Here is a 23,677-nt window from a genome sequence, read left to right as displayed (position 1 = left end):
TTTAATTATATATTATTAGCATGCAACTATCTAATAATAATATATAATTGGAATACTGGCCATAATATAGTCAATGTGCATTATAATAATACAATTACATTAATATTAGTTTAATATAAGTATTTTCATCTTAATATTTAAGTTATATTATACACCATAAATTGCCTTATAATCTTGTCATAAGCTTAACTGAATATTTAACTTAATTATCCCCTTCTTTGTCGCACATGAATACTTTTTTCAAAATAGTGCGTGACTATATTTATACCGGACCTTTGCAATAATCTTGAAAATAAAAAGAGAAAAAAATTAAATAAATCCCTGTTTAATAGCATATAATCATTCACATTTAAAAAACCTCATGCTTTATGGAAATACGGTCATCTAGTGTGTGAATGCATTCTTTCTCCACAGTGTATGTACTGTGCACCCACACAACTAAGACACAGCCAGAAATTCTTCTGTTTTGCTGGGCTTTGGCTTCTCAAGTGAAAATTAAGATAATAATCAAAATAACTTCAAACACATTACCCAAAATAGCAAGTAGGACACAGAGTCCAGAGGACAACGCTGGCTCCCTACCTTGGCAGAGGGTCCCCAGATCTGCACAGTTGGCTAGTTCTGTGGCCGGGAGTGGGATCAGGTAGGAACCTTGATCAATACAAAAGGATGACACAAGTTACCTAAATTTCAGATTTAATGGCATTATCCAAGAAAAAAAAAATCCATGAATCTTCTGGTTGGCATAATAGGAGCAGACCTAGAAGTGTCCAGCAATAACACTCCAACATCAAGAAAGTCTCTCAATCTTCGGGTCTTCATGTCCACAAATGTAAAATCAAGTTACCAACATTTCCCTCAAAATCTGTAACTCCATTTATTGACACTTCACAGATGAAAGGAAGAGAAGTGCTCCTGCCCATTAGAGTTTGTGTAAAAAGTCCAGGGCCTTTTCATAGAATAGATTTAGAAATTCATGTAAATAAAGTAATATAAACATCAAAGGTAAGTTTCAAAAGTGAATTTGGATATTATTAATATTCATAAAATGCATATTTCTGGTTCACAGGCACCAGCGTTTGCTATTTGCAATCCCAGAAATATGCTTCTGTGACTTCAAATTGGTCTCTGTGTCTTTTCATTTCAAACTTTTTTTTTACTGACACATCCTCAGCAAGAAAGAAGTTTAGAGTTGATTTTCTAGTAAAAGTTCTGGGAACCTGGGTGACATGGCATTACTGGAGTAGAGTGGGAATGATCAGATATATAGGTAACAGATACTTGTGGAGGGCCTTATAGAATGCTGGCCCCATGAACGGTGGGGCTCTGTCTTCCATTGGGGAATCCCACACACCTATTAGATGGGTACTCAAGCTTTACTGAACAAATTTCTAGATGCATCATCAATGGTTGATAACATTTTGAATTCTTTCTTAAAGGAAACTATGAAAGGAAACTAAGTAAGAAAATTAGATTTTAAATTTGAAACCGCCTTTGAGTCTCCATGGACGGGTAAAGGAGAAGATAAAATAATAATAAATACTATTAGTAATTCAGACGAGTACAGTGAGGATGGCAAGAAAGTGATGGATACAAGACATCTGAAGATAGAATGTACAACATTTGGTAACTAATTGGAGGAGAAGGCTAGGGGATAGACTAGGGGATATTTTTCTGGTTTCCAGCTTGAGAAATTGGTACATAATCTCATAAAAGGAAAGAGGAAATACTAAAAGAAAACTTAGGTGAGGTGGAATGAACGGTAAGTCCAGTAATGAGAAATGAGGTGCCTGTGTGACATCTGAATACACGGGCAGGTGTACACATTTTTGTTGAGAGGTCTAGCCAAGAAACTATGCCACAGAATCTACAGATGTGTCTGGGATGACTCAAGCTAGAGTGTAGATTTGATGGAATCATAGACATTCCTATATTTAAGTATCATACTATTTAAAAAGTAAAAGAGCTCTAAATTTGAGAAGTAAAACCAGTTCTGGTAGAAGGTGGTTTTACAGAAGTTTCACAGAGGGTGTGGCTGTGTCAAGTATCTAGAAAGGTCAAGAATGATCAAAACTGAGAAGATGTTTAACTTTACATTGGAATTCTGGTAGTAGCTGTACAGGAATTAGTTTCAGTAGCGTGGGAATGAAGAACGAATGACCGCCATTTGAGATGTGAATGCAAAAAGAGGAAGGTTGGCTATGAAAGGAAGCAGAGACAGGGAGGGCGAGTTTGAAAGATTGAAAACTTAGACAAATGGACTATGGAAAAAGGCATCTGAAGAGGCAGAAGCTGAGTCTTGCCTTAGTCAGGATTCAGGTAGGATTTTACCATCAATATTTTCTGTCCACTATTCTTACTTATCACACTCAACTTCTCCCCCCTTCTTGAAGAGTCTCACTTCTCTGTTAGGCACTTACATTTTAGTGAGGAACTTCTGAAAATTAAAAAAAAATCTTTAAAACTCAAAATGAGAAAATGTCAGCCACTGCAACATAAGAGAGAGAGACAGAGAGAGAGAGACCCTTGGATGGAGTTCCTGTGCTGCTCAGATTACGCACAATGCTGGCAGTCAAAGGTTCCTTAGGCCACTTCTGGCACTGATACAGTATCTCTGGAAGACAAAGAAAGATAAGGAGACAGTGCTGTGGGAAAGAAATTTCTAGGCTAACTACACTTCCACTGCAGTATATTGAAGGACTCAGGGTAGAAATGAGGAAAGAAAATCAGAAGAGTTATGATTTAGAGCAAGATATTTAACAATTTTCTTTAACATTTCCTCAGTTTCACTGTATGATAGCAAGTTCCAATATGTGACGTCCTTGTCAGGGAAAAAGTAACATTTCTCAATATTTAAACTGATCAGTTGTTCTTTTTTTGGGTACTCACAGTTTAGCAAATTGATACTGTATTATAAAACACTCAATAAACACTGGTTTATGACAATTCACTATGGCAATAGAAATTAAATCTGAAGACTAAACAGTGTAAGTACAAGTGACAAATTTAATCAAAAGGAAATTATACTGATAAATGAAAGCTTCCATTACAAATATACCAAATTACATACACAAATACCTAAAATATAAAAAGTGCACACAAACTCTTTATTCCCACCTGGTTCCATTTTCAGCACATCTGCATAAAAAAAGTTACTCTCGCAATTAATTTTCCTAGCTGGACATATTTATAGGCCAGATTGTTAAGGAAGAAGAATCAATTCTCATTCCTGGATAATGATATAATTAGTATCAAGGAATTATTTTCAAAATGTGACCTATGTGTGTTCACTGATGTTTATGGATACCAGAAAGGTTTTTAAGGGTATTTACTTAATAGTAACTGTAACATTTAGAGCCGAATTTCCTTGGGAGGGGGGGAACGTAATCACTGAAAAGCTGCAAAGCTATTAATCTTTCTTCTCCCTCTGTTGTTCTTCCCAAATCCTGCCGCTTTGAAAGGAGTCACTATTTACACAAGTTGTGGTAAAAAAGACTGATGCACACCTAACAGCTCACCTGACATTCTACACAATGATAATCCAAATAACAGTAGCACTAAATCCTCACAGTGAGTTGCAACATTGAGAAAAAAAAAATTGCTTTCAAGTCCTCTTTGCAGGATTACTAAATAGAATTTTATAAATTTTCATAAATATATTTACAACAACATTATTTCTGGAAGCTATTTATGCTCATAAAGAGTTTGGACATCTTCAAAGAATAAAGTCCTTTGTAAAGATAAAGTAATTTCATCTTTATTTTATTATTTAAAAAATAATTCAGTTATCTAAAAATGCTACACTCAGTAATTTTTTTTAAAGATGGAAGGAAGGAGCCAACAATGAGTCAGAATTTTATGGCTGTGGAAGACAGAACCGTAATAATTGAAAATGGGAGGGTAGGAATCCAAGAGTTGATGAAGCCTTGATAATTAAGCGCAAAATGCTGGAAGTGAAAAGAAAAAATCAGTACCAACCCAAAAATTTCTAGAAAAGAATAACAACCAAGTTGGGTACTTAAGAATTGTGTCTTATCTCTCCATCCACAAGCAGTTAATAAATGGAAGTGGTTAATAAATGCTTATTAACTAAATGTAGTTTGTTTGAACTTGGACTATTCACGGAGTTATACTGTACCACTCCTCAGGAAAGAGCAGTCATCAGTAAAATAAATAAAACTGGTATAGAAGGCACTGTCTGTTCTTTGTGAAAATTGATGGACATTAGCCAGTATCTAAACTGAATCATAACACAGGCAAATACTTGCCATTATAATTAAAGAGTTCACTAGGAAAACCGTCTATCCATAGAGGTCATAAAACTGAATATGCTTAATAAAATTGTTCTAAGAAAAAGAATGATGCTATAAAATGAAAAAGAATTACTGCTAAATAAAGCATTTCCTTCTGGAAAAGGCTGACAAGATTAACTATGTTAATAATAAAAAAGACCTGCTGAAAATTTCTTAATTAAGGTATAATTCCCCAACGAGGCTAGTGTAGGAAAACAAAAAAAAAAAGTATAATTCTGAACTTGTTGAAACATTAATTAATTATACGTTGATTACATGAAGGCTAGGATATTTACTATTTGAAACAAATGACAGAATGTTTTAACGTTAGATGGAATCAGTTCTATTTTACCATCGTATTTTCACATTATAATTTACTCGGCAATAGACCTTTGGAAAATCTATTCATTCCTCTACCGCAAGTTGATTCTGGAATTAAAGGTCATATTTAACAGATATTGTCAGTCCAATGGAATGTCAGGCATGAAATTCTATTTTCCCATTGGTTACTGTACCGATCATTAGTTTTTGGAAATTAGTTACCACAAAGAGCAAGCCAAAATGTTCCAGAAAAAAAAAAAAAAAAAAAGAAAGAAAGGTTAAAATGTTAATAGAGCAAACTTTTTTATGTGTTGAAGTTCTGCATAGCTAACAAGTTTAGATATGATCTCTGTGACAGGTATTTCCTGTCAGTTAATAAGTGACTTGGGTTCTTCAACTCCCAAAGCTGATGACTGAGCAGCAGGAAACTCCCTCTCCCGTTGTGACTCCTGAAACACAGCCCAGGATATCTGAATCCATGGAATGGGGTGTTTGCATCATCATGGAATGTCAAGAGGACCACCATAAAAATTAAAGGAATTCAAATACACGGATTCTGTAACTTGTGCTCTTTCAATGAAATCATTTTGAAAACTTACAGATGGCTAAGTTACCCAAGCATGTGTTTGATGCATTCCAGTAATCCTAAACCTTGGGAAAGGAATTGTAAAGACAGTGTTGAAGAATATCCATAAATGAATCCTGGGGAAGGGAGAGAGGAAATCTACATTTTAGCTCACCAACTGCCTTGGCCACTTTTTAAAAAAAAATTCAGTTTCCTGCCTTATATTAAGTGAAGAGACTAGCTTAAGTTGGGATTCCCAAGCAGAAATGCCTACTGGGGCGAGAAGGCCATCTAAAGATGGAAGGGGGTTGGCGTGGAAAGAATACAAAGAATGGTAAGGGTTGAGAAGTCCCCTCCCTCTGTAAGAAGCAGATACCACTTCCCCCCAGTTGTGTTGGCCAGGCACCAGTACTAACCCAGGTTTAGTTTCTTGTTTGCCAGAGAATCCAAAAATTTATCTTTATTTCAAGTCTAATTTGTTAATGTTGGTAATAAATCATTGTTTAAAAGCATTATGTGGAACAATTACAAATAAAGGATAACAGGTAAAGGCCACTGCCATCATCAATGTCTGAAGGCTAAATGAGCCCATAAGTGGCTGGTTTAACTACATGTGGGCCAGGAGATCTAGCAGATCTTTTCCAGTGTCATCCCAAGTATGTGCTTCAGAAACTTGGACCCTCATGATTCTTTGGACTAGTTTTAAGGATGGGCAAAGTTTCTCTTAAAGGGCCAGACAGAAAAATTTTAGGGTGGCGGGCCATGTTTCTGTCTCTCACAATCACCAACTCTGTCACTGTGGCCCAGAGGCAGCCTTAGACAATACAAAACCTCTTAGGCATGGCTGGGTTGCAATACAACTTTCCTAGTTTGCCAACCTCTGGTCTAGAGGATTTCTTACAGAAGTTTAGGAATGCATGTATATCCTTCACACTTTACCATACTAATGTACCCAAGAAGCAACACAGGAAAGAAATCTTATTAATTTTGCTTAAAACAAATACAATGTTGGGGCGCCTGGGTGGCTCAGTCAGTTAAGTTTCTGACTTCGGCTCAGGTCATGATCTCACTGTTCGTGGGTTCGAGCCCCACATCGGGCTCTGTGCTGACAGCTCAGAGCCTGGAGCCTGCCTCGGATTCTGTGTCTCCCTCTCTCTCTGTCCTTCCCCGCTCATACTGTCTCTCTCAAAAAAAATGAATAAATGTCTAAAAAAAACCAAAAAACAAATACAGTGTTCATATCCTGGAAAGCTAGTGTTTTCCCACTGATCACACCTGAACCATCATACTCCTCATCCAGGCAAGAAGCAGCTCACCTACTCTAGTGTGGCTCACCTTCTAGGGCTGCATTTTCCAAAAGACGGTCTAATTTACATTTATAAGAGAGCACAGCTCTAAAACCTAACTTTCTGAGTTCACTTCCTGGCGTGGCCACTAATTAATGAAGTAACACTGCATAAATTACTTAATTTCTTTGTGGCTCAGATTTCTCGTCTGCAAAATGGGGTTGGTAATAAAACCCACATCATGGGATCTGTGTTGTAGAAAACAGTTAATATGTGTAAAGACCTTAAAACAGTACCTAGTACATAATATGTATTGAGTATTCAAATTAAGCATATAACTTAAGTATAAGCAATTATTAATATATCTACTTAAAAATTTTTTTTGGTTGCCACAGTCCTCGAACATAACCCCATAGAAAGGCAACTATTAAATGGTCTGTATTATGACTTTTTAATGGACTATGGTGAAAACAGGTCCCTGGAGTAAAGAGAATCACCCTGGATGAAGGAAGAACATCACTGCCTTCTCACTGCTCACCATCTCACACCAAACCCACACACTTGATCTTTTCCATTTCCTCACCGAGTGGAAGACTTCTCAGGAGTCCCTGAACATCCTCTGTCGCTAAGCAGACTGAGGGGATGCTGAGGAACACCATTAGCTCCTTTACAAACTTCTTCGGTCTTCTTCTGGAACACGGTTGTGGTTTACCCTCTGTCCAACAACCCACAAGGAGATATCTCTCCAATGACATCACTTAATAGCCTCCCACCATTTGCAGATGTACCATGGACCACACAGAGCAATGAGTGACTTACCCTGAGGGTTAGGGGACAAGAATTCCCCAGAAGGATACACACCGGTTGGAAACTGGGGAGGTGGTCCCAGATCTTCAAATGGGTCCCACTTTGTTCAAATTATCGGGAATGAATTTTTGGTAAAATCCCCTCCAAAGTCACATGAGGATTTCTTTCTAATATTAGACCCCTTATTCTCCTCCTCCCTTTTTTAAAAAAAATTTTTTAATGTTTATTTCTGAGAGAGAGTCAGAGAGACAGAGAGAGACAGAGCATAAGCAGAGGAGGGGCAGACAGGGAGGTAGACACAGAATCCAAAGCAGGCTCCAGGCTCTGAGCTGTCAGCACAGAGCCGATGCAGGGCTCAAACTCCTGAACTGTGAGATCATGACCTGAGCTGAAGTCAGATGCCCAACCAACTGAGCCACCCAGGCGACCCCCACTGCTTTCCTCTTTTAAGGAAAGTTATCTCTGTGACTAAAAAGTACCTATTATCAACAATTTAGTCATATGACATTCAAAAGTGATAATGAAACTTCTACTTTTGTATTTTAATCAGTCTTGTAATAAAATAATGATTTCTAAAATTAACTCATGCACATAAAGAATGTTTGATAGCAGTCTATTTTAATATAACGTTGCTACATAGAATTATTTTCCTAAATGTTTTGCATTTAGCTACTTCCAGTAATATCACATTTAAGTCTCTCAAAGAGCAACCATAAAGGGCAACAGATGACAAATAGTCATTTTCAAACAGAGAAAAAAAGCTCAAAGAAAAAATTGATAATTCCTGATTATCGAAGATTTTTCTATAAAATAGATATCTTTGGTATTTTATCCTGGCTGAGTAAACAGCATTCTTTTAGGTGGTGGTTGTTTATTTAAATAAGGTACTAGAAATGTCATAAAGATCAACTTTTCACGATATCTTTGTGATTAAAAACAATCATTTATTAATTTCTTTTATTTCAGTCCTGGTGTTAACATTTCTATTTGAGGTGTCATAGTTATCACTCTTGTTACATCAGTGATAAACTGTGTGACATTTTATGACATAAGGAAAACTTTAATATGGTAGGACCAAAAGCTTTGATTGAATAGATATGGTTTGTAATCAAATGTATGCTGTGTATGGCTGAGCATACAAAATTTTAGAAACTAAAAAGCTCAGGGGCACCTGGGTGGCTCAGTCAGTTCAGCATCCGACTTCAGCTCAGGTCATGATCTCACAGTCCATACATTCGAGCCCCACGCTGGGCTCTGTACTGACAGCTCGGAGCCTGGAGCCTGCTTTGGATTCTGTGTCTTGTGTCTTCCTCTCTCTTTGCCTCTCCCTCATCCATACTCTGTCTCTCAAAAAAAAAGCTCATTAATGACAACTACCTATATATACATACATACACACACACACACACACACACACACACACACACACACATATATATATATATGTATGTATATGTATATGGTGTGTGTGTATGTATAATTTCTTGTTGACCAACATCCATAGAACAATGCTTTAAAAAACAAAGTGTGAATATGCCCAGACTTACCACAGCTTAGGTTGCTTTCTGCTTTCAGAGCTAAGGTTGGGATATTCCAGAAGTCATTTTGCCAGTCGACCACATTCCCTTTCACATTACAGCTGAGGTTAGAAAGGATTTTGGAATTCATGGTAAAATTCCAAAGTCGAAAGTTATAAATGTCCCCTTTTAGAGAGGCAATCTCATTGTGACTGGAGCCTAACAGCAATTTCCCATTTCCAGGAATCACTTTATTAATGGTAGAATCGCAGGGAACTGCTTCATAGTTTCTTTTGAAATTTACACCAATAAAGCCCAGAGAATTATTCCAAGTGATGCAGAGCTGCTCAAAGCTTTCTGTGAAAATGTCTTCTTTATCCTTTACAGGTAACACACTGTTTAGGAAGCATTTTGAGCCAGAAATAGAAAGAAAGTAACCACTCTTGGCCTTTCCAAAACCGAGTAGCTGTGTGGAGGACGCATTTGAGTAGGAGAAGGCTGTCCATTCATGGTCTTCCTTGCCAATTTTGGTTGCTTCAAAGCAGAGAGTGAAAGCGCTGAGCTCTGGAATAGAGACACTTTTGGCAACAGATACCTGATAACTGTCTAGTGTCTGTGGTAAAATGACCTTCTGGTTCCTTAAGGACACAGCAACTAGGACAAAACATAATAACACATAAAATGTATTAACGTCAAATATGAACTAATGAGACGCAAAACATCTGATATGCCCTCCCACCCCCACCACTCTGGATCAACTGACTTTTGCCTCACACCTCCTTCATGACTGTCACAAACCCATTACCTTATATCAGTAAAACTAAATGTAATCCCATCCATAGTAACTCTAATCGTTAGAGTATGTGGGATCTCACAGCAAAACTTCTGAGTTATAGCCAACCCAGTTGATAAGTATCTTTTTTTAATCCCTGAACTGAAAAAGAAAATCCCCAAAACCCAAATTCAGGAAACTACTGTTTCAGGAAAGCTGTTTATACATTAAAATTTTCAAAAATATATTAGTTTTAAAATAATTTCTAAATGTAATAGCTAATAGTTCTTTTTTTCATTAACAATTATTGCCTTTTACTCTTCCCAAACCGTCCTCTGCTACCCTCTCCCCTTCAGAGACCCCATATGCTATTCATTTTCCCCATAACCTGGCTATTTCAGGAGCAAAGGTAAAGATAATTCTATGAAGGAGAGGCAGTCTAGTAAAAAAGTAAAAATAAAAATGGAATTTTAAGCTATTTCCTTTACAGCCGGGTATTTGAGTTCCTTTGTGAGGGACGGCAAGGGGCAGAGGTAAAAAGGGCGACACAGCCACCTCCAATCCCAGCTCCTCCACAAAATGCAATGTGACCTTGGACACATTACTCCACCTCTCTCTACCTTCTTCTCCTCATCCATAAAATGAAGGACAGTGACACCTATTGCACACGTGGTCAATAGGAATCAAATAATACCTGGAAAGCACTAGAACAGTGCCTGCTATAATCAGTATAGAGCTAGGACTGATTACTAATGTTACTGATTACTAATAATGATTATTATCATCTGCATAATATAGTCAAAATAAGATGCGTTAGCCTAGTCTTTCTGTGACACATGTGAAATTATTAAGTAATACAATGGATTTCACGCTATGTTAATATAATAGACACTGTGAAACATGTACTGGTTTGAGACAGAAGTAGCTCTCCTCAAAAATTCTCTTTAATGCTGGCTTCAAGGAATGCTAGATTGAATAGATTTTAATATAGGTCTATGGTAAAGGCATCATTTTCATGTAAATATTCTAGTAAAAACTGCATGATGGAGTTTAATAGAATTGTGGATTTCAGTCTACTTTTTAAATATAAAGCACTTTATAGGTCTATTTACCCAAAGGGATACTTACGTAATATGAACCCAGTATACTACATGTATTGTTTAAAGGGCTGGAAAGAAATATGTCCATCAATGTTTTATTAGTAGTTTTGGCTAGATGACAGATGTATGGATAATTCTAACTTGCTTCTTTTTTTTTCTAATTTCTTGTAGGGTTTTATAATTTTGAAAACATTATGTGAAAAATTAAAGCACATGTTTTCCAATTAACCACACACACACCTAATGTGAATCACATTTGTGATTGTGACTCACAAATAGTAAATAACTCTACCACCAAAACCCAAGTTTATAATAATGAGGGTCAGTCATTTTCATAATGGTGCCTTTCTTTTTTGTTCTTTCTTTCATACATGATATTTACTTAAGAAGCTAGTCTTGAATCCTGAGTTTTCCTTAAGTAAAGAGAGGCTTTAGAGAGACCAAGATTATTCAAATGTTATGATATGCCAGAATCTGGGAAATACATTTGATAGAAATATATTTTTTCCTTTCATTAGAAATTTTTAAGGTGCTGGGAATGCAAGATGGTGTAGCCACTCTGGAAAACAGTATGGAGGTTCCTCAAAAAACTAAAAATAAAACTACCCTATGACCCATCAATTGCACTACTAGGCATTTATCCACGGGATACAGGTGTGCTGTTTTGAAGGGACACATGCACCCCCATGTTCACAGCAGCACTATCAACAATAGCCAAAGTATGGAAAGAGCCCAAATGCCCATCGATGGATGAATGGATAAAGATGTGGTATTTATATACAATGGAGTATTACTTGGCAATCAAAAAGTATGAAATCTCGCCATTTGCAACTACGTGGATGGAACTGGAAGGTATTATGCTAAGAGAAATTTGTAAGAGAAAAACAAAAATCATATGACTTCATTCATATGAGGACTTCAAGAGACAAAACAGATGAATATAAAGAAAGGGAAACAAAAATAATATAAAAACAGGGAGAGGGACAAAACAGAAGAGACTCATAAATATGGAGAACAAACCGAGGGTTGCTGGAGGGGTTGTGGGAGGGGAGATGGGCTAAATGGGTAAGGGGCACTAAGGAATCTACTCCTGAAATCATTGTTGCACTATATGCTAACTAATTTGGATATAAATTTAAAAAAATAAAACAAGTTAAAAAAAATAAAGAAAAAACAAACATACAAAAAAAAACAAAACAGGAAATAACAAGTGCTGTCAAGGATGTGAAGAAGTTGTAAATTCTGTGCACTGCTGGTGGGAAAGTAAAATGGTGCAGCCACTGCAGTTGGTTCATTAAAAAACAGTAAGAGGGTTTCTTAAAAAATTAAGATTACAGTTACCATATAATCTTGAAATTCCATTTCTGGCTATATCCAAAAATATTGAGGAAGGGTCTTGAAGAGATAATTTTTTAACGTTTACTTATTTTTGAGAGAGAGAGAGACAGAACGCAAGTAGGGGAGAGGCAGAGAAAGACAGAGAGACAGACACACAGAATCCGAAGCAGGCTCCAGGCTCTGAGCTGTCAGCACACAGCCCAGTGCGGGGCTCGAACTCACAAGGTGTGAGATCATGACCTGAGCCGAAGTCAGAAGCTTAACCAACTAAGCTTTCCAGGTACCCCTTGAAGAGATATTTGTATACCTATGTTCGTAGCAGCTTTATTCACAATAGCCAACAGGTGGAAGCAATCCAAGCATCCTTCAATGGATAAATGTATAAAGATATTGTGGTATGTACATACAAGGGAATATTATTCAGCCCTAGACTGGACAGAAAACTTGACTTATGGTACAACATAGATGAACTTTGAAGACATTATCCTAAGTGACATATTCCAGTCGCAAAAAGACAAATACTATATGATTCCCCTTATAGTCCAGGGCATTCAAACTCTTAAGCAGAAAGTATAGTGTTTGTCAAGGGCTGGGAGTGGGGGAAATGGGATGTTGCTGTTCTATGGACAGAGTTTCCATTTTGCAAGATGAAAAAGTTCTGGGGCTTTGTTGCACAACAGTATGAATATGCTTACCACTACGGACTTGTGCACCTAAAACTGTTTTACGATAATAAATTTTATGTTATATGTATTTTACCACAATTTAAAAAAATTTTAAGCAACTAAAAAAAAAAAAGAAATTTTTAAGGTGTTTTCCTCAGGCTATGTTGTTTATTAGCTTAAGTTATAAATAACTAACTTTAATTTATATGCTAATTTTTTATATTTGTTCCGTAGCATAGTTCCTTAAAAGGGCAGCATCTTAAAAGCCTAAAATAAAATGATTTCTGAATAGGAAAATTTAAATGTTCAGTGATGTTAGAAGTACAGCTTTTAATTATTAGCTGTGGAATATCTACAATATCTTCCAAGCAGCCTTTAAATGCTCTGCATATAAACAATATAAAAGAATTCAGCTCTACTGTAACCAGATTTTGGATCTGGTAACTATATATTGCTAATGAGAATGCTGAAGGATATTAACAGATTCTTGCCATTAAATTCTAATCCTAATCATTCACATTCACATAAAAGAGCATAACTCTTGTCTTCTGGTCCTTGTGTTTACTGTAGAACATGCTAAATGAAAGCAGAAGGTTGGCGTCATCTTTGGTTTACATACCTCTGATGTAGCTGGCATTGAAGCCTTTCTTCTGGATGCTAAAGTCACTTGAAAAGGACACATGCATCTCATTCGCACTGGAGTTAAACGATAGGCCTTTGGCAGTTGCTCCGCAAAATTTAGTCTGGCTCTCTCCATTATCAAGGGATAATGAGTCATAAATGCAATTGGGAGCTTCTTCAATGTCGAAATCATTAAACGTTATCTGAATGATATAGCCGGTGGGGGCTCGCAGGGTCCACATGCAAGCCTGACTGTTAGGATAGTCGTTAGGATAGCACGGAGAAGTAAATGTCCCAGAAGGGTTGGATAGGATGACTCTGCAGTTGGCACAGCCCCACACTGTTGGCCAGACAAAAGAGAAACAGAGACAAGGGTGGGGATTAGAGGCATACAATAAACCAAGAATACCACACACTGGGGACAATCAAATAGTAAACATTTGAAAATACCAAAATATAACCATGAGAAATAAAAGGAGAATGAAGCCATCTCAAGGAGAAAAAGCAAGAAAGGAACAAAAAAGTAAAAGAAAAATACAAAGTTTTAGAGCAATGATTCTTAAACTTGGCAGGGAGGGAGGGTCATATACTCTAAGAATCTGGTAAAAGTTACAGGAACTCTTTCTAGTAAAACACATGAAAGCCAGTACATTGTTTTAGGGAGTATATGAGGCCTCAAGAGGCAACAATGGATTTCCCAAAGGTGCACTGGCCCAGGTTAAGCATTTCTACTCTAGAGAGTAATTGAACCAAGGTGGAAGGAGTTATAGAAACGCAAAGGTAGAAGTCAATACTATAACCACAGATATAAGGGAAGATAAATACTTAGGAAATACATGTTTAAAGAGAAAGCTACCAATACAAAATAAACAAACAAGCAAACAAGTTATCTTCGGGCAGATTGTATTTTTTTCTAAAATTCAAATAGCCATCACCTTGCATGTGTGGAATATTTATAGTTTTGAAAATACTTTCACTTGTTTCATTTGTTCATTACAGTTGTTACGTATATACTTGTGTGATTATCTCTCATTCATTCAGTGAATAATAATTGAGTGCCTGTTATATGGCACTATTCTAAATAGTATAGATTAGTCAACAAGAAAGACAAAGTCTATGCCAGAATGATTCTTACAATTCAGTTTTGGGCCCAAATAAATAATACAATATAATGACAGAAGGTAATATGAGGTAGGAAGAAAAGTAAAGAAATCACGTATTTCTCAACTATTAGTTCTCCAGGCCATAATCACCAGTTGGAACCAGAAACCAAGGTCTACTGTCTTTCTATCTAGTCATGCTTTTGCAATTAATATTCACGTTTCTTTCTATAGTTGTATAAATGTAGGCGGTAATTTCATGTATTCAACATTCTGGATAAATAAAGTGCCATAAAACTGACATTTACACTTTCAAACAGTAAAATGCTTTGGCCATGTTAATGGAAATCACTCTAAATGTATTGTACTCCTCCCTCTTTTACTGCGTTGAATAAAATATGCAATAACTTTTCTTGAACATGGTAGTTACTACAAATACTGTTTATTCTTCCATGATTCAGTGAAAGAAACAAGGACTTATCAGATATACTACACTGCTCAAGTTAGGTTTTTCTTTTTTCTTTCCCCTGTGGCCACCTTGTGTTATGTGCTGTATCCTTGACAACTCTATTCCCCATCAATTCTTTCTAACTTGCCCTCCCTCTGCTTTTCCTCCCTGGGTCTCCATTGTCTTGTACAGGGCTGAAGACAGAGGAAAACAATTTATGATCACTAAGTGTTGGCCAAATGCCTTCTCTCATCCATCCTTGAGCCACCACATTCGTCTCCTTTGTAGCTTTAATCAGAGCAGTGTATTACTTCCACTTGTGACATTATTTGCTTCTTGTCGGCTTCTCTGAGCCCAACAAGCAGAGTATGTACTGTTATACTCACTGTCTTACTCCTCAGGACCTCACGGCATCCCTGGTGCATGGAAGACTTTCAATAAAATTTGTTAAATTTATGAACAAATAAATGAATAACTTAAATCAATGGAAACATGTCTCAATTAAAGAAGGATGAAGTACGGTATAAGCCAAACACAGTCTAAGTCAGAAAAAGACAGCATGCATGAACTCTGAAATATCTCTTTGGATGGGGCTTTAGGGCTCTTTCTTCCAGTTATTTCACTCATAGTATAGGACTGAGAACACTGGGCCTGACACGTTAGCTTCCTGTTACTGTACCTTGGGCTCAAGAGAGAGAAATAATCCTAATAGATTAACAGGAATGTATCCAGTAAAAGGCACTGAAGATTAAAAAAGAAAAAGAGAAAAGAAAATAAGATACAATCTCTGTGTCATCTCAACATGCATGAAACAACAGCATTTTTCCAAAATAAAATGCTATCCACTACATCCAAAACCCAATACTGTTCATGAATTCCTTTAGCCTGATGTACATATTTTTGGTCAAATTCTTCTCTAAGATCTGAATGAAAGGTATAGGAAAATTCAATCTGGACGCTGTAATCTCAAACAAGTTAATCTCCTCAGTTTCACTATCTTCACACAACAATAAAAGCACCTACCTCCCAAGGTTATTGAGAGGATTAGATAGGTTAATGCAAGGTCCTTGGAGCCACACAGTTAGCACTATATAAATGTTAACTATTATTAATCATTACTATAACACAAAATCTGTGCATCAATAATTTAAGAGAGGAAAAAAAACTGCACTCCACTTTAATAGAATCTCTTTTTCCCTTAGGCCCTCTTTAGGATGAAAAAGAGAAAGGGAAGACACCCATATTATCTATTAAAAAAAAAAAACATTTACAGCATTCTTCTGTATGATTTTCATCTATACTTGCAAGATAGCATTTAGAGATAGTGCTACTAAATAGAGATTATTTTAGCTGGATGAAATATCGGTTAAACTAGGTATAGTATCATCATGTTAATCATATTTATAGATAACTTCACGGTAAAGGGCTTTCACATATACTATCTGACATCATAACAACCCGGGGAATTAATACCACCTCTATCTTCAGATGAAACAAATAAGGCTGATACAGATTATGTAGCTTGCCCAGAGTTACACATCTAATTGATAAGAGGACCAAGATTCAAACCAGCTCTTCTGAATGTAAGTCTAGTGTTTTCCTAGGGAAGAAAAAAATTTCCACAACTAAACAAAAGACAGCAAAGTGGTGGGCTCAAATACTATTTTAAGAGACAATGTTTTCTAATGGGCAATTTCTTAAACATAGTGTAATCACCCTGATATCAATATATTTTAAGAAACTAATTTTGAAATATTTTAGTAAAGAATACTAGGTAGTCTAAAATATGGTGATTTGAATTTGCCCATTTAGAGCAATCATATGGCACGATTAATTGATTCCTATACAATGAACTAGTTCATTAAGAAATTAATTTGTTCTCTCTCGGGATGCCTGGGTGACTCAGTCAGTTAAGCATCTGACTCTTGATTTCGGCACAGATCATGATTCATGGTTCATGGGATCGAGCCCAGCAATGGGCTCTGTGCTGACAGTGCTGAGCAGTTGTGGGATTTTGTCTCTCTCCCTTTCTCTGACCCTCCCCTGCCCATGCTTGCACGCTCTCTCCCTCTCTCTCTCTCAAAATAAATAAACATTTTTTTTTAAAGAAATTAATTAGTTCTCTCTTAAAGGCATAGCTACTTAAGTAAGGGGTGCCTGGGTGGCTCAGTCGGTTAAACGGCCAGCTTCACTCAGGTCATGATCTCACAGGTCATGGGTTCGAGCCCCATGTTAGGCTCTGTGTTAACAGCTCACAGCCTGGAGCCTGCTTCAGATTCTGTGTCTCTCTCTCTCTCTGCCCCTCCCCTGCTTGTGCTCTGTCTCTCTATGTCACTCAAAAATAAATAAATGTTAAACAAAAAAAAATTTAAAGGCACACCTACTTAAAAAGATGGCTCCTGAAGTAGCCACTGAATGAGGTCTTGGTAAAACCAGAGTTAACATATTTTCTAAACAATACTCAACTCAAAATATCTGGCTCAAATGGTTTTCAAAGACGGATACAGTAACATATTCACACCTATAAATTTATACAAGCAAAGTTTTCCAGTAATCTAAACAACAAACCAAACACCACCCCTAGCTCTTGCCTATGCCTGCCAGGGTTTAGCAAGAATTTACTTACGCTTATTTCCCTTATTTTGCAAAACTTTATTCTTCAAAGAAATTCCAATCTAAGATTGAAAACCTCCCAGTCATGCCAAAGCCCACTTCGATTTATAAAGAGCATTTAGATCCAGATTTAATAATCGTTATCTTTGGTTCTGCTGTTTTTTGTTTTTTGGGTTTTTTTTTAATCTCAGAGATTTGGATTCTTACTCCAACCTGGTTTCAAGTACTTGCCTGTAACTCAAATAGTATGTTCTTTAAAATCTAAGGCAGGAGTATCCGGCTCCAAAAGATAAATCAAAAGAAATCCATTTTAGCTGCTTTCAACACAGATCTGTAGATGGGATAACTGGTTTTCCTATAATGTGTTAAGTGGTGAACAAAATGCATACACTTAAATCTTTTTTTTTTTTATTTGAATGTGTATAAAACTGTCGCTGATGAATTTGCTGGAAAACCTAGCTGGTGAAAACCATCTCCAGAAAATGATGCTTAAGTCGCCTGTTCAGTTTGCATCCATCTGGAGTCATTGTTTGAATTACCTATGTGAATAAATTACATTCTAATGAATAAAGGTTATTAGTTGCTTAAAAAGGTTTAAAATATTTAGTAGCCGTGGTGGTTTCTGAAGATGACGTGTAAAGGCCAACCACTGAGAATTCCAGGATCGGTTCTAATGCCTAACCCTTCACAAAGCCAGGAAGAGCCACACAGGATTGCTCCAGATCAAGTAAAATGCTGCCAGATGTAACGCTGCTAAAATGTCAAATAGAAATAATACTTTAGATGCTGGCATATATTGATTGACTGATAATATACAAAACTATACATAATACAGAGTCATTACAGTGAAGTGTTTAAATTTAAGTGATTTCAGGCCTCTGTGCATATTTTTTCAGGACAGCAAAGAATCTGAAGGCAGTCTGGCTGTGACATCTGTGTTTCTGTCAATGTGAAACACTTGGCAAGCTCCCCCTCCCCAGCCCGCCCCACCCCGCCTCTGCAAACCCTAAGACGGCATTTCCACGGACGGGAGGATCCCTCCTAAACCAGGGTTACACTGGTCATTCCAATCTCCTGCTGGAATTTCCAGCAGCCAAGCAAGGATATCAATTCACTCCCAAAGTCCTCCTAAAATACTGGTTTCCCCAGAGCTAACCAGAAAATGGTTTGATTTCCCACTGTGATGTTTCAGCCTCAAAACATTCTTTGGAGGCACCACGAATATGAAGCTATCGCAATGACTTGCACATTAGTTCAAAAGGGTACCATTTTACTTGAATCAGTTAAGTCTGATATGGCTAGAAAATTAACAAGAAGTTGAAAGTTCCTTGATGAAGCACCATTAAGCTTGACAACTTTTTTTTGAATCTTCAAAGCGATTCATATGCACCACACCTTCAGATACATTTCTATCTTCTATAGTATTGTTCATGTTTAAACTTCAAGTCTTGCCTTTCTATAACCACTGGAGCATTAAGAACATTCCATACGTAACTCTGAAAGGTAATATTTTCTGAACCAATGAGTGAAATGATGGAAAGGCTTCCAGATTCACTTCATTATGTAGCTGTATCTCCCTTGCAAGAGGATTAAACACACAAGCACATGTGCATGCATATGCACACACACCCACACACATGTTCATGGGAAACTGTTCTCTCTTAAGCAGTGGTTGAATCCTTCTCCAAGTGTTTAAAAAACAAAACAAACAAAAAAACAATCTAAAGGCAATGCATAATTTGAAACAACCTAAAGCTGTAGGGCCGATCACTTAATCTACCTTTTCTGGTTAGTATGTTCAAGTCTCTTATCCCCTTCCATATTCCTGCACTGCAAACCCCAACTCTGTATTAATCCAGCCATGGACCTTCTTCCTCTCTAATACATAGGCTTCTGAACACTGCTGAAAAGAATCCACAACATTGTTCAGATTGTTTATATTATAGCGGCTTCCAATTTTATCTCACTCACCCTTTTCAACACTTGATGTCTCTGAACACTCCCAGATTCTTGAGTAGTCTTTTCACTCATAGTTCCTACCTTCTCCTTATTCTCCTCCTGCCCTTCTCTCAGCCCTCTCTCAGCAGGCACCTGCTCTAACTGCCCTCACAATCTTTTCTATTTCAAGCGTGATTCTCAGACCCACAGTTTCAGCATCACCTGGAGCTTGTGAGACACACAGAATCAACCAGACCTACAAAACAAAATCTGTATTTTACAAAAGATATTCTGGTGACTCATAAGTACATCAAAATCTGAGAGGTACTCCCTTAAATCACAACATACTACGGAAGCCAGTCACAATCTCCGTGCGTACACCTTCTCCCAAAGGGATTTGCCCCTCCCACATCTCACGCAGTCATATTGGTAACCATCACCCCAGGGAAGGATCCCTGACCTGAAGGGAACCAAATCACAGTCTCAGCTACTCAGTCAGATTCTCTCTCTGAGAAAGTGAAGTTAGGGACACAGATAATTTATTCAGAGAATGATGAAAAATAGAATGCCAAAGTTATACAAACTGAAAAACAGTGGCTACCTTGCCCACTTGCAAACAAAGGGCACTGATGGGCAGAGAAAAGAGAAAGAAAACAGATGTAGAAAACAGAGAGGTGAGAGAAAATCAAAACTGTGAGAAACACAGAGACTTTAATTTTAACATTCCATGTCCAGAAATCAATGGAAGGAGCTGTTCTTTGTGGCTTTTCATTGAATTCTATGACGAGAATTTATACCTACCATCTCACTTCTCTTTATGTGGCTTTAGTAGATTTCTGTTCCTTACAACCAAGTGTGCCTCAAGGCAGTACTTTACAGGGCTCTCCTCTCCCTTCAGTTTTTCTATGTCTACACTCATTCTCTCTGGATGATGTCATCCAAACCCAGGCCTTCATTATGTTCAAATGCTGGTGACATGCATGTCCTATTTAGCACCACACCCACACTTGTGAATGTCTACTCAATGTCTCCACTTGAAGGTCTCATAGATCCCTCAATTCAAACACCATTCCTCAAATTATTTGTTTTTATCCACTTTATAGTTGTTAGTAGCATAAGAAACATCCAAACTAGACCTCTGAATATCCTCCTCTGTCTTCTTTCTCCCACGCCTTCTCGAATTTTTATCCAAGACTATGACATTATCTTATCCATGGTTATTTAATTCATCTCCTTATCCCATTCCCATGGCTACTTAGCTTAAGTTTCACATCTTTTCTCTCTTGGACAAAAGCTCAGTAGCTAGCCTCTTTGTCAATAGTCTTGTCACCTCCAACTCATCCTCCACATCACTACAAGAAAGATCTATGAAAATGCAAATGTAAGGACAAAAATGTTTTCTCTAACTCAAAATCTTCTCTGGGATCCAAAAGGACAAGCCCTCTTTGAATGACACATACAGCACTCTAGACTGTCCTGTTCACACTGTCTAACTCATCCCTTACCATCCCCATATCAACTTGCTCAATAAATACTTATTAAGTAAGCATCTCTGCACCTGGCACTGTATTGGCTGCTAGGAATACCAAGCATATCGTGGACAGGATATAATTCCTGACTTTATGGAACATACAGATTATTTCAAATACAGATAAATAGATAGCAACAGCACACTGTGCAAATTGCTCTGATAGAGCAGGTAGATGAGTGCAATCACCTAGGTGTAGACTTCGTAGAAACAGTGCCATTTCTAACAGATGAGAGAAACTAAGACCTAAATATGCAGCACGGAAGTGGGCCAAGTTAAGAGGGAGGCAGGGGAGAAAAAGAGAAGTGTTCTGGGCAGTAGGTCAACAGGTACAAAGACCAGCAGGTAAAAGAGCTAGCTGACTGTTCAAGTAACCTAAGAGTTTAGTTTTGTGGAAATGTGGTATCTAAAGTGGGGTGAAATAGGGGATAAAGGGTCAAGGTAGGCAGAATTCTGTAAGCCACACTAAAAAAAAAAAAGGAAAATTATAATAAAGGCAGAAAATGAAAAGGTTTTAATTATGGGAAAGCAAAACAATCAGATTTGTATTTAACACAGATCTTTTTTTTTTTTTTTTAATCCTTACTCTTGCATACATAAACCACAGAAAACTACCAGTGAACAAAGATCCTTGTAAGAATCACTGCAGCCTCATTCGAGGGACTTGACAGAGGACCAGAAGAAAAAGACAGCGAACTACCCTGGCAGCTTATTTGGGGAGAGCAAAGAACAGTCCCAGCAGTAGGAAGACTAAATTCTACAGGGACTTCCTGCAGCAGAGCCTAACTGCCGATGGGTAAGGTATAAAAGCAGCAAAGCGACCAATCCCATGTTCATCGAAGATCTGTCTTACTCTGATCTTCCGTGTTTTATCACCCCTGACGAAAAACTGAGGGAACTATGAAAAACAAGCACCCACCTAATGTTCATTTCACTTGAGAATGTCACAGAAAACTTTTCCATATGGATTATCGAGGCAGTGCTGCAAAGTAAAACTGGTTTGTTTTGGCACTAAACCAGAAAAATAGTGCTAAATAAAACCAACAGAAGTGGAAAAAAAAAAAAAACCCAACAGAAGTGGAGAATATCTTATCCTAATTACAGCTAATTATAGTTCTAATAGCCATGAAGGCAATGATGTCATTATTGGCTCATCAGCACATTACTAACTTCTTGAGCACATGAATGCAGCTAATGAGATAATCCATATAAAATACTAGGACTGCACTTGGTTGTCAGTAAGATGCCCAAATAACATTAGTTTTTGGTGCTGTGATTGTGGTTATTAATAGTGGAGCATGTTAGCAACGTTTCAGATCATTTGTTCATTCATTCAATTTTCTGGGCCCCTACTTTCATTCGTTTCTAGTTCTGTCTTAGGTATCTTTACATATGGTTATCGGAGGATGGTCAGGGTTGGAGGGAGGAGTGAAAAGTTATTGCTTCCAATTTATTCCATGTTATGCGGTGCAGGTGCCTGAAATTAATAGCTAGAACAAGTTTTGGTTTAACCTACCCTCCCAATAAGTTGGGAGAATATATTGGGAAGAAGATGGCAGTGGCAGAGTAAATGTGCTAACTCCAGGGCATTAAACACACACACACACACACACACACACACACACACACACACACACACACACACATTCAGGCTTGTACACATAAATGACAGCCATTTAAACAGTGATAGCTTAGAGAAAAGTAAATTACAGATGCAACTGGCATAATTTTGTCCCTTTATGGAATACTTTTTATGTAAACATTCTAGTAATAAGGACTGATGTAAAAATTCCATAATATAGGTTTTTAAAATAAAAATGTTTTTTCAGTAAGAGTTTCCATTTTATACACAAATAGGTTGTTTAAATATGCTGTCTCACTGCCTTAACTTAATCCATCACTGGAATTAATTACTTTTCAAAATATTTATATAATGTCAACTTTGCACACAGATCTCAAGAATAATATATTAGAGGACAGTCTGAAAGAGAGGGCGGAAGAGAAATAGATGATCTTAAGTTTGTTCAACACTCTCTGAAATTAAACTTTAAAAAGATATCTTCTATTCCAACTCCTTTCTAGCTAAATCAAAGATCTAATAAAAAATGGTTTGTTATTATTTTTGAAAAACAACACTGTGGCAAGAACAATATACTCGTGATGCTGAACTAGAAGCTCTCTCAAGATCCCCTCCAGATCTAAAATTGTACCTTCCAAGAAGGTAAAATACTTCTTTAAAATTTCAGTACAAGCCAAACAATACTTCCATATACACAGAAGCAGAGAATTGATAATTACAAAAACTATAATAACCACTAGAATTTGGTGAGTGATTACTTTGTGCCAGGTGAGAGAAAAGTACATTGGCTTCCTCTTGAAATAATCTGTTTATGTGACTATTTGGTAATACTACAAGTGGATCACAGTAGATTCTGGTCTTGACTCTTCCATTAACCAACCATGGGATCTGGGCTAGTCACTAGCCATGGAGTCCTTGGTATCCACGTGTGAAAAAAAAATGTCTCTTCTAGTTCTAAAACCCTAGTTTGGTGATAGATTCAGTTCCTCACACACAGTAGAGCTTCAATTGCTCCCTTTAGCAGGAGGAAGCTTCCGGGAGAGTCATGGAGATATCTGACACTTCTGGAAGGGAAAGAATGTGATGTATATATAATTCACCAGATTATGAGGCAACAGGGTCTTTTTGAGCATTCACGAGTCCCTGCCTGTTTGAGTTCATTTGTCCACTCTGGAGCTGTAAATCAG

The 23,677-nt window shown here is 37.2% G+C and overlaps 1 protein-coding gene across 5 annotated transcripts in view; it reads right to left on the bottom strand.

Moving 5' to 3' along the window:
• Window positions 1-23,677, bottom strand: part of ADGRG6 (adhesion G protein-coupled receptor G6) — a 142,379-nt gene that overhangs the window by 60,876 nt on the left and 57,826 nt on the right. For all 5 annotated transcript variants that reach the window (XM_058735479.1, XM_058735477.1, XM_058735481.1 and 2 more), the window contains exons 3-5: window positions 13,283-13,624; window positions 8,819-9,442; window positions 583-651 (exon numbers count right to left, since the gene is read on the bottom strand). In XM_058735479.1, the coding sequence (XP_058591462.1) occupies window positions 583-651; window positions 8,819-9,442; window positions 13,283-13,624 (1,035 nt within the window). The remainder of the gene's footprint in view (window positions 1-582; window positions 652-8,818; window positions 9,443-13,282; window positions 13,625-23,677) is intronic.

Source organism: Neofelis nebulosa, chromosome 6, assembly GCF_028018385.1.
Source record: "Neofelis nebulosa isolate mNeoNeb1 chromosome 6, mNeoNeb1.pri, whole genome shotgun sequence".
Taxonomy (NCBI): domain Eukaryota; kingdom Metazoa; phylum Chordata; class Mammalia; order Carnivora; family Felidae; genus Neofelis; species Neofelis nebulosa.
This window is presented reverse-complemented; position numbering and strand designations above follow the sequence as displayed.